Below are 16,427 nucleotides of genomic sequence, written 5' to 3' on the forward strand. Positions count from 1 at the left end.
ATCTCATCACATCAGGATCTCCCCCAGGAGGGGGGAGTTTTCCTGAATTTGGGAGGTGCCTTTGCTTTCAACATTTCCTCATCAGGAATTTGGCATCTTTCAGCAGAGATCGACATCAGGGGCACTGAGAAGGGCAGGGCATGCAGAGACCACCGTGCCAGTCAAGCCTGATGTGAACTGGTGATCTCTCCGTACCCCCAGAGCTACAGGTCAAGTCTGGGTAACTCTTGTTTGGTTCTCAGTCTTGGCTGGGACACCAAGCTGCAAGAAAGGCCTCTGACTCAAGACATGGAAGCCTGAGGTATCGCCCACATGGGAAGCCAGGTCCTGAAGTGGGAAGCAGGTGGCAGTAGATGACGGGGCAGGGGATAAGCCACAAATAAGCCTCAAACCCAGTCTTCTTTTTCCCCCTCTTGGAAACCCCTGACCTCCACCAGAGCATGCATAAACTAGAAAGAGCACACTGGAAGCTTGGGTGGCCTCTCATCTTGCATTTCCACAAGGTGGCACCCAGCCCAGGCAATAGAGAAGGGGACCAGACCCAGTGGCTGAGATCTGCCAGCCCAGCTGCAGTTCCCAGCCAGGTCACTGACCCCCATGCCTCAATTTCTCCTTATCAGCAGGCTATTCTGTGAGAAGGGGATGGGGAAGCCAGATTCTGCAGGTGGCAGAAGTCCCTGGAGCGAGGGCAGCAGGGATGTGAGCATACACCCTGGTGGCAGTGATGGCTTTAAGGAAAACACTCACCCCATAAACACTGGGCAGAACTAGCCTGACCCAAGATGAGACCCTATAGGGCAGTTGCTTGAGAAGTGGCAATGGACTGGTGGTTGAATCCCTATTGCCATCTTAGAGTGTACATGTTCCTCTAGTGCTGTTTGTGGTTGTGAACCTGAATGTCTGAGTGTGTGAGAGCAGGGTTGGGAGAGGGGAGTGGGGGGAGGGGAGTGGGGGAGGGGTGCAAGGATGATGGGAACTGCAGCAGGAAGGGCTAAACCCAGAAATCCCAGTTGGCGTGTTTGGGTGGACAACACTTGTACCCAGGAGAGGGGAAGGGAGGGAGAGGAGACAGACACAGTGGAGGACAAAGAAGAAGACAGACAGGGGACAGACAACAAGATGGGATTAGGAGGGAGAAAGGAAACGTGGGAGATAGAAGGGCTAAGAGCTAGAGCATCAGTGAGTCTATGAGGATAAGCTAGAAACGAGAAAAACACAGTACGAGGCATCTTCAGAGGTGAAAAGAACGCTGTGTGTTAAAATCTATCTTCCTATTTGTCTCCCTCATCAAGCTGTAGGTTTTCAAGGTAGGCACTAGCTTAAGTCATCTTTATGCCTTCTGTGCTTAGCATACTGCAGACACACAGGTACTACATTTGTTGAATGAATAAAGAAAATATTAAGAAAAAGGCAGGATTCTAAGATAGAGGAGCAGAGACAGATAGGGGCTCTGAGCTTAGGCTTAGGAGCCATAGAGATGTGCTTTCGAACCCCAAGTCTGCCTTTTTCTAACTGATGGCTTTGAGTAGGGTGTAGCCTCTTAGAGTTGAGAGTTCGCCATATACGCTTGGTGAGGATGAATGTCTGCAGAGATCTCAGCAGACTGCCTGTGTAAGCTCCCGACAATGCCAGTTACTGACATCACTGTTGTCACAGACAAATAAGTGAGATAGGGACAGGCACAACAGGGTTGCACAAATAGCCTGCAGTTAATGACTTTGTTTTGCAACTCCAGTGCCTGTCCTCTCCAACTCCAGGTCTGGCCATGGGACTCTCTTGCTTTGGCGGGTGGGACAACGATAAACTTGGTGCCAGTAGAGATGCAGAGCTTCCATGAAAAAGCTTGTTTCTGACTCCTTTCTTGGAGTCATCCAACCTGCCAACCATTACAGATGTAAAATTGAGCCCAGGGCAGATCAGCTCGGTCCAGCCCAGATCAGCAAGACCACTTAGCCAACCCCAAGGCTTAGGTGAAATAATAATGGTTGTTGTTTTAAGCGACTAGTTTGGAATGACTTGTTACAAGGCAATAGCTAGCTGATACAAGGGCATGGTGACCCTTGGCCTTTAAAACTGAACGGCAAATGAAGTCGTGGTTTGCCAATTTTTATTTTGTAAAGTCTAGTGAACTTGAACCAGAGGAAGCTGCAAAAAGCGGTTTGGAGAGTCACAGGGAAGAGATGCTGGAAGAAGGTCCCTTTACCAGACTCTGAAGGTGCCCTTCAGGTGGAGGACAGAGGTCACCAGAGGTGGGATGTGGCTGGAGACCAGTCCAGGCAGGCAGCAGGGGGTGGGGGGGCTGCAACTGGGTAGGGCTGGCCCTGGCTTGGCCCTTACAGGTCTCAGGTGCTGGGGTCATACACCCGCCCCATGAAGATGGGGAATCTCTGCTGCTGGTCCCAGATCAGGAAGAGGAAGGGCTGCTGCACCTCAAAGACCAGCAAAGAGCGGGCCACCGAGATAGCCGAGGCCGCAGCCGCCTCCACCCCGGTCTCCGTAAGCTCCAACACTGCCTGGTGCTGCACTGCAGAAACCTGCAGGTCCGGGTCCTCCGTCAGCCTGCACAGATTGAGGTCGTAGGAAAAGTCGTAGAATTCTAGGGTATAACCAAAGAAAAACACAGTCAAAGGCCAGCATGAAACCCTCAGCTGTTAGAAACACTTGTCCTGAATTTTCTGGGTTGGTCCCAAGTCCTAGTACTCTCTTCCTCCTCCTTGCTTATCAAAATGTACATCATACCTTCTGGTCCAGTTCCCAGGCTCCTCTGCCAGCAGGCCCATCTTCACTCCAACTACCACTTGAGAGAAAGTGGTGAGAGGCTTTGCCCCCACCCCCCAAAAATCCTGAAAAACGATGTCCCTGTTTCCTTGTCAACAAGGACTTTAGAAGTGAGGTACTATATAAAAAAGAGGTAATATGTTATCAAGTGAGGTCATATACAAGGGTGTGATGTCATATACTAGGAAACAAGGTTACCTATTAGGAAGGTCAAAGTCTTTAACAGAAAATGAAGTGATCTATCTGCAAGTGAGGTCAAAGGTCAGGATATGGAGTCTCTGTTCCCTCTCCTAAACTCAGAAGCCTCCAGTCACCTTCTTATTCGGAGTGCTTCTTGCACAATCCATGGGGTGGCTGAGTGTTATGAAATGCCTCTGGGGCATCCACGGCCCACCTTGGTCACCTGTCCCAATGTCACAGTGAACCACAATGCAAATAGTCGAGAGCACTGAAGACCTGGATTCGTGTTCTGATCACTTATGACTGGTTCAAGGGACCTTGGCTAAGTCATGTAAACATTCTGGGTCATTTCCTCAATGATGTAATGAGATAACAGCACTTGTCCTGCTAACACAGGATTGAGGGTCAACCTGAGATTATAGCTGTAAAAAATACTCTAGAGAGCCCTGGCTGGTGTGGCTCAGTGGGCTGAGAACCAGACTGTGAACCAGGGGGTCACCAGTTTGATTCCCAGTCAGGGCACGTGCCTGGGTTGCTGGCCAGGTCCCCAGTGCAGGGGCGCTTTAGATGCAACTACACATTGATGTTTCTCTCTCTCTCTTTCTCCCTTCCTTCCCCTCTCTAAAAATAAATAAATAAGCTGTTTTAAAAATGCTCTAGAGAGCACTAAATGCATTTTAGGGATCACCCCCACACCCTTTTCTCCTTTGATGGTCTGGGAGCAACTCTGAGCTGCCAGGGCTCACCCAGGTTCTCCATGATTGCCAGCATGTCCTGGTTGCTCTTGAGTTTGAATCGGGGCATCGATACAAAACCGGACTGGAACTTGGTCACCTCCAGTTTATTCATGATGGCCTTAAAGACAGTGGGGCTGAGAGCCTTTTCCACATCTCTGAGACTGTGTTTCATGTTCTGGGGTATCAGGATCACCATACTCAGGTTGTTGGAGAGCTGCAGTTGCCCCACCTGGTGAAAAAAAGATGCATCTAATCAGTCTTCCTACCCTCTGGTCCAAAGGCTGATCTTGGGCCTGCTGCTCTGATCTGCACCATTACAGCAAGCAGCAGCCAGATTTAGGCTTCCAGGCTGTGCCATGAAGTGAGGATGCCATTTGGGTGAACAGAGTTGGTGAGATGCAGAAGAATGAGCCCAAGTTCCTGATCACACAGGCCAAGGATGACACTCTGACTCTACCACTGGTGAGCTATGTAACACAGGCAAGTCATTTGACCTTCCTGAGCCCTGTTCCCTTCCTCTCAAGTGTGCTGTGCATGAAGCACGTAACGTGCATGAGGTACCTCCAGAGTTAGGAGGTCAGTCCTTTTAAAGACTTTTGATGGCTCTGTGGTGTCTATGAGAGTAAGTATAAGTCTCTTAGTGTGACACTCAAGATTCTGTACCAGCTGATCCTAGCTTACCTCCCCAGTTTGCCATTAGAAGGACTTTCACTGATGGCCAGGCAAAAATATGAGAAGTGCAGGACCCACAGGTCTAATATACTGGTTCTCAACCCAGGACGGATTCGCCCCCAGTGGACACTCGGCAATGTCTGCAGACACTCTGATTGTCACAGATAGAGCGGGCTCACAGTATTACCAGGGTCTAGTGGGTAGAAGCCACGGATGATGCTAAAGCCTACAACACCCAGGACAGCACCTCATAACAAAGAATTATCCAATCCAAAATGTCAGTAGTGCCAAGGCTGAGATTCCTTAGACTAGTAGGATATGAGAGACAATCATTCAAAGGGCATTAGGCTTGGGGTGGAAAGATAGACAAGAAGAGTCTAGATTGCAGAATTCAATTGGGCAATGAAGAAAGGAACTGAAACCAATCACTATTTGGAATTTGAAAAAATGGTCCAGAAGGAGCAGGATGTAACTGCTGCCAACTGTGCAGCATGGACATGGGGTTCCTTGGCGAAGGCTCCAACTCGGGTGTGATCATCTGGGCAGTATGTACCCTTCAAGTTCTGCATATGGACCTTAAATCTCTGACCAAAAGTACCATGTTATAGTCTAGAATTGCCAAGCCAGTAGCCTGGGCAGAACTGAACTGGTAAATCTAACCCCCTTGGTTGGGTGAATACTCTTTGAGTCTCAGGAAGATTTGGAAGCAAATATGGGAATGACAAAATAAGCTAACTTCATAGTACTAACACGGGATGATAAATTTGGATAATCTCTCTTTTTTTTTTAAAGATTTTATTTGTTTTGCTAGAGAGAGAACGGAGGGAGAAAGAGAGGGAGAGAGACATCAATGCGTGGTTGCTTCCTGAGAGCCCCCTACCAGAGACCTAGCCTGCAACCCCGGCACAGGACCTAGACTGGGAATTGAACCCTTTGTTTCACAGGCTGCCACTCAATCCACTGAGCCACAGCAGCCAGGGAAAGTTTGGATAATCTTAAGAGAATCAGGCATGCTAGTTTTATGCTTTTAAGCAAAAAAGCATATGATAATTTTATTAAGTTTGAGAATGATGTCAAGATGCCAGGTTAAAGTTGATTTAACCTTTATTTATTTATTTAGTTATTTTAAAAATATTTTATTTATTTACTTTTAGAGAGAGGGGAAGGAAGGGAGAAAGAGAGGGATGGAAACATAGATCAGTTGCCTCTCATACACCCCCAACTGAGGACCCAGCTGGCAACCCAGGCATGTGTTCTGACTGGGAATTGAACCAGCAACCTTTTGGTTCTCGGGCTGGAGCTCAATACCCTGAGCCACACTGGCATGGCAAAAAACAAACAAACAAAAAAGGCATATTTATAAAGTAAACCCATAAGCTCGAAATGCTAATGGGAATATTAGTTAACTATATCTGTAAATGGAAAAAATCATTTAAACAAGTTTAATCTGTTTGAAGTTGCTTAATTAAAGAATAAATGAAAGTGTTTTATATAAAAATTATTATAGATAATTATAAGTAAATTAGCTTAAAGTTAAAAGGCTTAAGATTTTGAATTTATAACATTAATACATTAAATAAGCCCTAACCAGTGTGGCTCAGTTGGTTGGGTGTCATCCCACAAAGCAAAAGGTCACTGGTTTGATTCCTGGTTGGGGCACATGCCTGGGTTGCGGGCCAGGTCTCCAGTTAGGGGCATGTGAGAGGCAACCACACAGTGATGCTTGTCTCCCTTACTTTCTCCCTCTCTTCCTCTTTCTCTAAAAATAAATAAATAAAATCTTTATTAAAAAAAAAAAAAAAAAGACCTTACATTATTCTGACCAGCGTGGCTCAGTTGGTTGGAGTGTTGCCCTGATACACCAAGGTTGCCGGTTCGATTCCCAGTCAGGGAACATACAAGAAGCAAGCAATGCATAAGTATAACAACAAATTGATGTCTGTCTGTGTCTCTCTCCCCTCTCTCTCTAAAATTAAAAAAAAGTCATTCTTCAAAAAACAAAAAAAGACCTCATGTTAATACTTCCCTACCATACACTCTGAGTTAGTTAGAGCGATGGCCTGAACATGCCATACATGTTCACTCTTCTCTGCCTCAGACATGCTGTCCTGGTTTTGTTAAGCAGTTATGAAAGGTCAGACTCACTGAATGGGGAAAAGTGCATGAATGGTCAAAAGTAACCTCCTCTGTGAAGTCTTCCCAGACACACATACTAGCACCCTCTACTGAACTCATTCATTCATTCAGCAAACATGCCACGAGCACTTGTTATGTGGCAGTGTTCTAGGCACTGGGGACACTCTAGGAAACAAGACAGTACGGCCTCTGTTCCCCAGGAGTGAGACAGACAATATTGTCATCAAATAAGCAAATAACATAAGTTCAGATAGTGGTAAATACTATGAATATAATAAAACAGTGACGTTGCAGAGTGAAGAGGGGACCACTTCAAGGAAGGGGAAGGCCCCTCCACCAAGGTCATCTTTGAGCTGACACCTGGGGGGGCAGAAGGAACAAGGTGTGTGAAAATATGAGTGAAGAAAGGGGTAGGCAGCGGGAAAGCTAAGGATGGCTCCCAAGGTAGAAACAAGCCCGGTGTGCTCCATGATACATCCTTTACTTTTCAGCCTGGAACGAAGTTGCCGGATGTCTCCCACTGTTTTCTGTCTCAAAGGTCTGGCTCTTGCCTTGCTAAAAGGCAGAACTATCTGATCACTGGGCATGAGACACCTTACTGACTAGAATCTTCTGGCTTCCATATTGTCTTGCCTCCCTCCCGGGCCTCTGAAATAATACTGTTCAATTCCTGCTAAGGAACTTGAGCCATTAAACACATGTGCACCACACATGTGTGTGCATATGCCAAATGTATGCACACACAAGATATACCTATACATGTTTATACATACATGCTTGCTGTACATGCATGCCTATATCAGATGAAAAGAACAGAAACATGACTCACTTCTTGCCATTTGATGGAATAGAGATGAATGAAGAAACTTTAGAGTCCTGCTTTCCAGGCTAAAATATACAATGTGTGCCTCAGCCAAGGCTGGAGAAGAGAGAAAGAGAAAAGAACAGTGTGGAAACACAGAGGGAAGGAGTAGAAATTAGTAAGGGTGCACCCCAAACCAGTGGGGCCATAGCAGAAAAGAAATCAGGACACACAAGAGGCAAGGAAACAGGAGTGAGAAGAGCTAAGAACTGACCCTGGCCTTCAATGTCGGGTCACTGAAATGGGCCACTGGGTACTTCTTGCTGATCATCGTGGGCACTTTTATCACAGAGGATTTTAAGTAAAAGGGCTCCTTCTTGGTTTTGCTGCGATCAAATGGTATCTTCCACTTGGCTAGAAGAAAGACAGAGGGGGAGAGTTACTTTACTGCAGGTGGGGAAAGGATGTAGAGCTAAACTCACTGTTAGCAAGGGGTGGGACAGGTATTGTACAATGGTATGCAGTCATGGAACTTGGAGCCGAGTGGGCTTTGAAGCCAGGAGGCGGGGAAGGACCTTGTCCAGGGCCCCCTTACCACTTAGGTAGATAGCATTGAGGAGTATCAGGCGGGTGTCGGAGGGCAGGCTGTCTAGCAGCTGCTTGATCTTGTGATTGGTCTTCTCCGCCACCCAGGTGTTGATGAGGTCCAAGTTGGCATCACTGTCATTTCCCAGGATTCTGGGGCTGCCGTACACATTCTGAGACGCATTCACAAAGGCATCCCTTATGGCCAGGTCTGTGGCAGGGGGAGCAGATCAAGAGAAGTAGGCATGAGTCCCCTGAACCCCCACCCCCCACTTCCAAGAGCAGGCTTTGAGAGGGGGTGTGTTTCCCATCACTCCTTGTGCTCACTTCAATGAACACAGCATGCTGGAGCAGGGGTCCAGGCCACTCCTCTAACAGATATGGCAGTGAGGCCCAAGAAGGCAAACCCTGAACTTGGAGCAGAACTCATCCTGGGCTCCACCAGCCTCTGCTTGCTGTGTGAGCACAGCTCGGCAAGAAAACTCCAAATGTCCGTTTGCCTGTATTTCTCCCCCTGTCTTTTCTAAATTCAAGAGGCAACAGAGTCTGCTTACTGGCCTCAGCGTAAGTTAATAATAAGACTTCCCGGCTTTTGCTTTCCAAAGCCCAGGTCCACTGAAGAAAACAGCGTTTGAAAGAGAAATGTTTCCTGGATTAAATAACTGATATTGAATGCAGTCGTATTTTCCACCAACCCAGCAAGGCAGTGGGTAAGGTGGATTCCTAGCAAATAAGTAAATGCGACGCTACTCAAACACCTCTGAGCCACGTTTTCCCATTTCTAAAAAGCGGGTTTTTTTTTTCACTTTGTGTGTTGGTGTTTTCTCAGTTTCTACAGTGAATACATATTGTTTTCATTAGTTAAAAAAAAGACAAGAAAACATTTTTTCCCTTTATTTAAAGACAGGGCCAGAGTAGATCTGTAGTTTTCAAATCTTTTCGAACAGCAGAGGACTGTGTTTTCACACCTAGTCATGTCTGAAGCCCGCAATATAAAAGACCTGTGGGTGAGCCTGGGCGGCAGCTCAGAGCCCAGCTGGCTGCACCTCCCTCTCACAGGAGGGGGCGCCCCTCCTCACTCTGCCTCCCCGACGCCCACTCCCACCATGACTTCTGAAGCAGCTCTGCAGAAACCTATGGCTCTGCGTACCAGACCTTGAATAAAACTGCAGTCCATCATTTTGGAAGTTTATTGCCCTTATTACCTACTTACCAACCATGCTTGACGTTCAATACCCTGTCAGTTATTCCTAACACATGGAAATGACGACAAATTCATATAATACAAAAAAAAATTACAAAGACTAGGAGGCCCAAGACACTCCTGACCCAGATTAGCAGACACTTTTTGTTTATTTTACGTCTCTAGCTCTTACGCATGAACTATTCACGAACTCTTGTTCTAAACAGAGTTGATGAATACAAACAACTTGCCCCAAATCTCATGGACTCTCTGGAGTCCCTGTATGTCTGCAGAGGCCCTCCCCTGCTCTGCCATCCATCCTAGGTGTTCCAGCTCTAACATTCCCCCTGTCCTTTCCCCCCAGTGCTGGGTCCACCTCAGAATCTCCTCAGGACAGGACCCTGCTCAGCAGCTGCCTCCCCGTGCCCCATCCCAGCACTCACCTGGGCTGTGGAAGATCTGAGAGGCTGAAGTGAAGCCTTTGGATGCATAGGCTTTCAGGGCCTGGTGGGCACAGGCAAAGTCCGAGGGGTAGGAGAGGACGGTCTCCAGGTTTTTCTTGGTGCTGCCCCCAGCCCCTACAACAAAGGGAGGAGATGAGGGTCAACTGTAGGAGATGTGGAGGACCCACCGTCGGGACCACTTTTGAGACCAGGCTGGAATGGGGTGGGGAACCACATAACACCAGAGCAGGAAGCATAGTTCTGGGAGACAGTACATATATCAGAAGGAGAGGGGTGGGGGAATTATGAATATCACAGTGAGGCTTTTCCAGGCCTTCAGATACTCCCCTTCCCTATTTTTCTACCTAATATTCACTCCACTCCTCAGTCAAAGCCTGGTCTACCCACTGCCTGTTCCACATGAACTATTATTTAGTTGGTTTGGGTTTACCAAGGTTTACCCTATAGGCAGGGCCACTAGATCACTATTAAGAGGAGACATCACAGAATCATAAAAGAGAACGGACGTTCAATACCCTGTCAGTTATTCATTATTAAATATTTATCACACACATTTTCTATGCAGTAACACTTACTTGGTTGCAGACATTGTAAGTGCTTTTCCCACATTATCTCATTGAATCATAATAACCCTTTTACATAAGGACAATCATTACCCTTATTGTGCAGACGAGGAAACTGAGGTTTAAAAGGTTAAGTGATCTACTTAATTTAAGATCACAGAGTTCCGCCCTGGCTGGTGTAGCTCAGTGGATTGAGCGTGGGTCTGTGAACTAAAGGGTTGCTGGTTCGATTCTCAGGCAGGGCACACGCCTGGGTTGCGGGCCAGGTCCCCAGTAGGAGGGGTGCGAGAGGCCTACATTGATATTTCTCTCCGTCTTTCTCCTTCCCTTCCCCTCTCTCTAAAAATAAATAAAATAAAACCTTTAAAAAAATCACAGAGTTCCTAAGTAGAGGATGGAGACAGGATTCAAGCTATATCTTTTGGGCAATAAAGAAATTAACTGAAACCAATCAACTGAATTGGCAATGTCTGAAGATACTTCAGTCGTCATAACTGAGGGGATGCTACCAGCACCTAGCGGGCAGAGGTTAGGGGGGTGAAGGTTCTGGGACTCCAGAGGAGAGGCTCTTACACATGCTCACTCTGTTGTCTCTAGTAGCCTTCCTGGAACTTCCCTCTGAGTGACTGCTCTGTCTCATTGCTTGTGGCAACTCGTTTGTGTCATTCCTAGGGCATTAACCCGTGGCACTTGAGAGTGGTCCCTTAGGAAGGCAGAGGGATTAACATTTTTTGACCTCCCATCAAGCCAGGCACTGGACTATCTACTTAATTTTCTGAGTTAAATACAACCACTTCATTTTCTACAGGACGACTCAGGCTCAGAGATGTTAAGTGACTGGCCCAAGGTCACCCAGCTCGAAAGCAGCAGCGTCACGATATTATTCTCCTTCTACCTCTTTCAGTTTCATCTCCCTTATTGTCTGAACTCGAGCCACGGTTGGTGGGTGGGACCCTGTTTTATATTTTCTTGTATAGTCCGTAGGGTTTTATAAGTGAGAGTGCCCGTTAAATCATCGTTACAGGAAGGAACAAATGAAAGTTCAAGAATAAAGAGATTACATCTCCCCTCCCCACAAATGCAGCCCATTCGTAAAGCTTCCCCACTGAGGCACAGCTTTGTAGGTATCTGGGTTGGGTACCCTCATGGGAGGGTCCGACATACAACCTGGACAGAACTCAGTCAGGGTCTTACCAAGCAGGACCTGTGTGAGCAGGCTGGCGACACTGAAAGGTGAGAAGACCATATTGCTCTCAGGCTTCTTCACTGACGAGAAGGCATGGTAGAGCTTCAGGGAGAAATCTACCAAAGCCTGCTGCAACGTGGTCCTTGATGAAGGGTTTTCCGAGTCAGGACAGTAAGTGTCGGGATCCGGGCAGAGGGGCCCAGTAGTGGGTTGGGTGGTTGGGAGGGTAGGTTCAGTGGTTGACTCGATGCCGGGCTGAGAGGTGCTTTGCAAAGTGCTATTGGCTATTAGGATGGCTGAGTCAGTCGTTGGCGTGGGGGAAGAGCCCATGGTGGGTTGAATGGGTTGATTCTCAGGAACCTCTTCCTCTAAGATTTCTTCGCCCCCAATAGGTTGAATGGGTTGATTCTCGGGGACTTCTTCCTCTAAGATTTCTTCGCCCCCGGTGGGTTGAATGGGTTGCTTCTCAGGGACCTCTTCCTCTAAGATTTCTTCGCCCCCGGTGGGTTGAATGGGTTGCTTCTCAGGGATCCCTTTCTTTAAGGTGTCTCTTTTGCCTTCCTCTGGCAGGCTGTCTGGGTCTGCAGGGCTGTGGTCAGTGCCCTTCGGATCTGAGGAGGCTTTACCCTGTAGTTCAAGAAACTGTGTTTCATTTTTCTATGAGGCACAGGCCCCTCCAGCACTCAAAACAGGAAGAGAAGGTGGGGATGTGGACAATGTCCTGTACCCAAGATGATTTCCATAAAGGCCTAGTGGGTGAGGGGCCTGCTCTGGAGTCGTGGCCACAAATTCCTTCAGAATAGGGGTCAAGGCAGGACGGGTGGGGGTGGGGACTGGGACATTCTCTGCAGGAGGTGAGGAGGAGTAGTTAAGGACTCTGCTGACCACTTACTGCTACATAGGAAGTTGTTTCCCAAACTTGGGAGCTGAGTGTTAACAGTCACTTATCTGTGTTCTTGCAATTAAAAAAAATAAAATATATGGCCCTGACCAGTGTGGCTCAGTTGCTTAGGTGTTGTCCTGCAGAGCGAAAGGTCTCCCGTTTGATTCCTGGTCAGGGCACATGCCCGGGTTGTGGTTCCACTCCCAGTCGGGATGCATAGGAGAGGCAACCTATCAATGTTTCTCTCTCACATCAATGTTTCTCTTCCTCTTTCTCCCTCTCTCTCTCCCTCCCTCCCTCCCTCCATCGAAGGAAGGAAGGAAGGAACGAAGGAAGGAAGGAAGGAAGGAAGGAAGGAAGGAAGGAAGGAAGGAAGGAAGACATACTTTAATAAAGAAAATGCCTGTCTGCCCAGGCTCACCTGCCTGCCCAGTACAGACATTTGAGCTTGTGGTCTTTGCTTTAGAACAAGTGGATTTTTATATTGTGGGTTGCAACCCATTAGTGGGTATTGAAAACAACTGGCATTCCAAAAGTAAGGAAGAAAGGAAGGATGGAGGGAGGGGAGGGAGGGAGGGAGGAGAGGTGGCAAAGGAGCAAGGAAGGAAAGGGGGAAGTAAGAAGTAGTATAGACCAGTGGCACTCAATCACAGACAGTTTTGACCCCAGACGATGTGTGGTCATGTCTGGAGGCATGTTTGCTTGTTATAAGGGAGAGAAGGCAGGGGTGGGGGTGGGGGTGGGGTGGAGAAGCTACTGGAGTCTAGCGGGTGGAGGCCAGGGATACAGCAAAACATCCTGTAACATACAGGACAGCCACTCGCACTGAGGAATTATCCAGCCCCACATGCTGAGTGTTCTGGGTTGAGGAACCATGTATTATCCCCATTTCACTGATAAAAGAAACCGATACTGAGTCATACTATGGAACTGGCCCAAGGTCTTGCAGAAGCTGGAGGAAAAGTAGGAGTGAAACCTCCGTCTCATTCCAGGTCCCTGCTCGTCACTGCATCACCTGCTGAATCTCGAAGGGCACTGTGAGAGCCACCTCCGCATACATGAACACACAGGCCAGGGGAGCCATCCACCTTGCTCCTGGGTTCAGCCCTCACCCCTGACCTCCTGGACCACTGGGGCCGCTCATTGTGATGGACGCCCACCCAGCCCCAGGTGTGTCTGCTACCTCTCCTCGGTTTCCACAGAGGAGAACCTGTGTCTCAGCTGCCAACCCCAACCCACAGCTCAGTGTCCTCACAACCCTTGCTTTTATATCGCAAAATGCTGTCCATCTCCTTGCCCTATGTGGTCTTTGTCCCTTGTTTTCCACTTGATGAATCAGGACAGTTAGGCTCAGAGAACCGACCTGCAGAGGGCCACCACGGCCGGTGCCTGGCGGGTTGGACCCGAACCTGCGTTCGTCTGAATCCCCAGCTCTCCCAGGCTTTCTACGAGTGGGGCCGCAAGGACCACACGGGCTGATCCCAAGCGAACCTCTCCTCATTCTCCGGGGCCTGAAGGGTTAATCCTAAACACACACCCCCTACCCCCATCCCTTGAAGGGGCCACTCACCCCAGCCAGCAGCAACAGCAGCAGGAGGGTCAGCGGGGTCAGCCTGGAGGCCATCTGGGAGGCGACGTCAGCCCGGACCTGCGCAACCAGCCAGCGTCGGAGCCAGCTTTTAGGACCGGGGCCCATCCCCGGGGCCCACGCCGGGACCCGCCCCATTCCATTCCGGCCCTAGCCCCTCTCAGCAATGCCCTCAGCCGCCCTCTCCCGGCCACTTTCTCCCAGGCTCCTCCCTCAGTTTTGTTTTCCCAAAACTGCTCCCCTTTCCCGGCACTGGCTGGCTCTGCCTTTCTCTCCCCAGGCCCGGGTCTCAGTCCATCTGTTCCATCCTGGGGGTCCTGCTTTAGCCAAACAATGAGTCCAGAAGCAGGGGGAGGAGGGGAGGTCCAGAGGGGGCTGGGCACCACAACCCAGGAGGGGCAGGGGAGGGGGTGGGGGAGGCAGAAGTCTCTAGCGGAAGCAAGTCTGTAGAGACTGCAGAGATAAAAGGGGGGCGGGAAAATGGGGGAGGGAAATAGGGAGATGAGAAGACCCCTTCCCCATTTCCCCTCCAAAGAACCAAACCTGCTTCCAACTCCTGATCACTGGGCTGCTTCAATGCGCACTGAGTGGAGAGTCCCACGGGATCAGGGAGGGTGGGGTGTGCGTGTGTGTTGGGGGGGTCGGTCTCCGCTATTGGCTGGCCTAGGACACTGCCCAGTTACAAATTAAGGATGATTGATCGCTGGCGTGAGTTCCCGTAAATCCGATGGGAGGGACCCCTTGGTGGGCTTTGGGGGCCAGACCAGGGATTTAGCCCAAAGTTCCTTGGGAGCTAGGAGTGGGGAAGCTTGGGTGCAGCTCTCAGCTTTTCTTAGCAAGAAAGCTTGCCCCCGCCCTCCACGTTCATGGTTCATGATAAACACAGCACAGACAGAAGTTGCTCCACAATTTACAGGCAACCAGGTTTCCAGAAATTGCTCATCTGAGCTGATCTTCAAAGTAACCCTTTCAAAACAGACCCCTCTATGCCCACTTGATAGTTAAGAAACTGATCCTCGGAGCACTTAGTGCCTGGCCCACGGTCACCCTCACTCGGGGATAAGCCTGGACTGGGCCTACATGTCCGAAGTCCTAACCTGGTCTCTGCTCTTCTGAGCTCTGTCAGAGTGCTGCTTCTCCTCTCCGAGACCTGGAATCGCTGACCCTTCTCTTGTGACACAGTCACGGAATTCGGGCACCCAGCCCAGCTAGCCTTAAGTAAAAAACGGAAAGCTGGGTGTATGTTGGGGACAGGGGACGTTTGCCGTGGCCTGGGAACCAGCAGACCCGGCGGGGAGACCTGGCTTCCCTCTCAGCCCCTCCCCTCTCAGGGTTGCCAAATAAAATACAGGAAGCCCAGTTAAATTTGAATTTCAGATACACAAATAAAAAATTTTTTTGAACTACGATCCATGCAATATTGAGACATAATTATTCTAAGTTTCTTTTTGTCATTTACCTGAAATTCAAATTTAACTGGGCATTCTGGATCTTATTTGCTACATCTGGCAACCCCCCCCACCTCTGAAAAACAAGGCAGTCTCCGATGGTCTGATACAGCTCCAATGTTCTATGATTGTCTCGCTGCTGGGCCTGTGCGGTCTGGCACAGGCCAGAAAGTTGGCTGCCAGCACCAGAAGTGCTACGCACAGGGATTGACCTGGGACAGAAATGAGAGAGATTATTTGTATGTCTCCTTGGGGGTCCTTGGAAAAGACCCCCCATAAACACTCTGCACCTGCTTTGCTGGAGTTTCAGTTCCTGTGGCCACTTGGGAACCTCCTGCACCTGGGGAAGTTCCTTCACGTCAGTGCCAGAGATAAAATGGAGTCACTCTAGTCAAGCTGCTGAATTGCTAAAATCAAGAAGGTTGAAGCATGAGGAAACAATTCTATTCTTGTTTCAAGTAACCTGGGGACTTAAACTCTTGAATTTGCTAGTCCTGTGTCCATGCCTGGTTATACATCAAACGTCCAGGTAACCCTCTGGTTACCTCCCCGCCGAAGGACTCAGGTATCCAGACCAGCTGACATCCATCAACCAGATGCCTGACATCTGACTGATAACCATCCTTGACCAATCCTGGGGCTAAGAGTACAGGACTGATTATTTCCGAGAATGCTCTTTTTACTATAAGAACATTTAACTTTTCTTTATTTTTTGGAACACTTCTGGGTTTTTGTCTACCTGTGTCGCCAGTATGCAAACTTGAAGACCCTTGAGTGAACCTTTATTATTTATTTCTAGCCAAAGCCTCCAGGCCGTTTTTGAGTTCATGTACACGTGGTTGGGGCAGTGGCACACACAATATTACTTCTCTATCCCAGGGCCCAACCAAGGGCCTGGAAGGCATATTGAGCTTGTGGGTTCTGAGAAACAGGTCTGCCAAAATAAAAAGAAGTTTGTGGAAAACAACCTCAACCTCTCCTTAATTCTCATGACACCTAGGAAGTGGGTGCTAATATTAATCCCACCTTAAATGGAAAAAAAATGAGACTCACAGAAGTTGACTGATTCATTCAACACAGCTAGTAAGTGGCAGAGCGAAAATATGGACCAAGTCTGTTTGACCCTGTATTAACTGTAACAGTGGGGAATTGTAACCCATCCCACCATTCCTTTGACATTGTTTCTGTAAGTACTGACTCTAACTAATATGTAGCTTGTAGA

The 16,427-nt window shown here is 48.6% G+C and overlaps 1 protein-coding gene across 2 annotated transcripts; it reads right to left on the bottom strand.

The window, feature by feature from the left end:
• Positions 1–2,090: 2,090 nt before the first annotated feature.
• SERPING1 (serpin family G member 1) lies at positions 2,091–14,879 on the bottom strand. 2 transcript variants are annotated; one of them, XM_045185663.2, is made up of 8 exons: positions 14,855–14,879; positions 13,740–13,817; positions 11,295–11,913; positions 9,517–9,651; positions 7,901–8,101; positions 7,580–7,719; positions 3,705–3,924; positions 2,091–2,596 (listed from the first exon to the last, which is right to left on the bottom strand). In XM_045185663.2, exons 2-8 carry the CDS (start codon positions 13,791–13,793, stop codon positions 2,343–2,345), a joined length of 1,623 nt encoding a protein of 540 aa, XP_045041598.2. In that variant the 5' UTR covers positions 13,794–13,817; positions 14,855–14,879; the 3' UTR covers positions 2,091–2,342. The 2 variants fall into 2 exon arrangements, with proteins under 2 accessions (XP_045041598.2, XP_024433540.2); XM_024577772.4 differs by lacking the exon at positions 14,855–14,879 and adding an exon at positions 14,301–14,428.
• Positions 14,880–16,427: the final 1,548 nt, after the last annotated feature.

The sequence above is a fragment of the Desmodus rotundus genome, chromosome 5 (assembly GCF_022682495.2).
Source record: "Desmodus rotundus isolate HL8 chromosome 5, HLdesRot8A.1, whole genome shotgun sequence".
Lineage (NCBI taxonomy): Eukaryota > Metazoa > Chordata > Mammalia > Chiroptera > Phyllostomidae > Desmodus > Desmodus rotundus.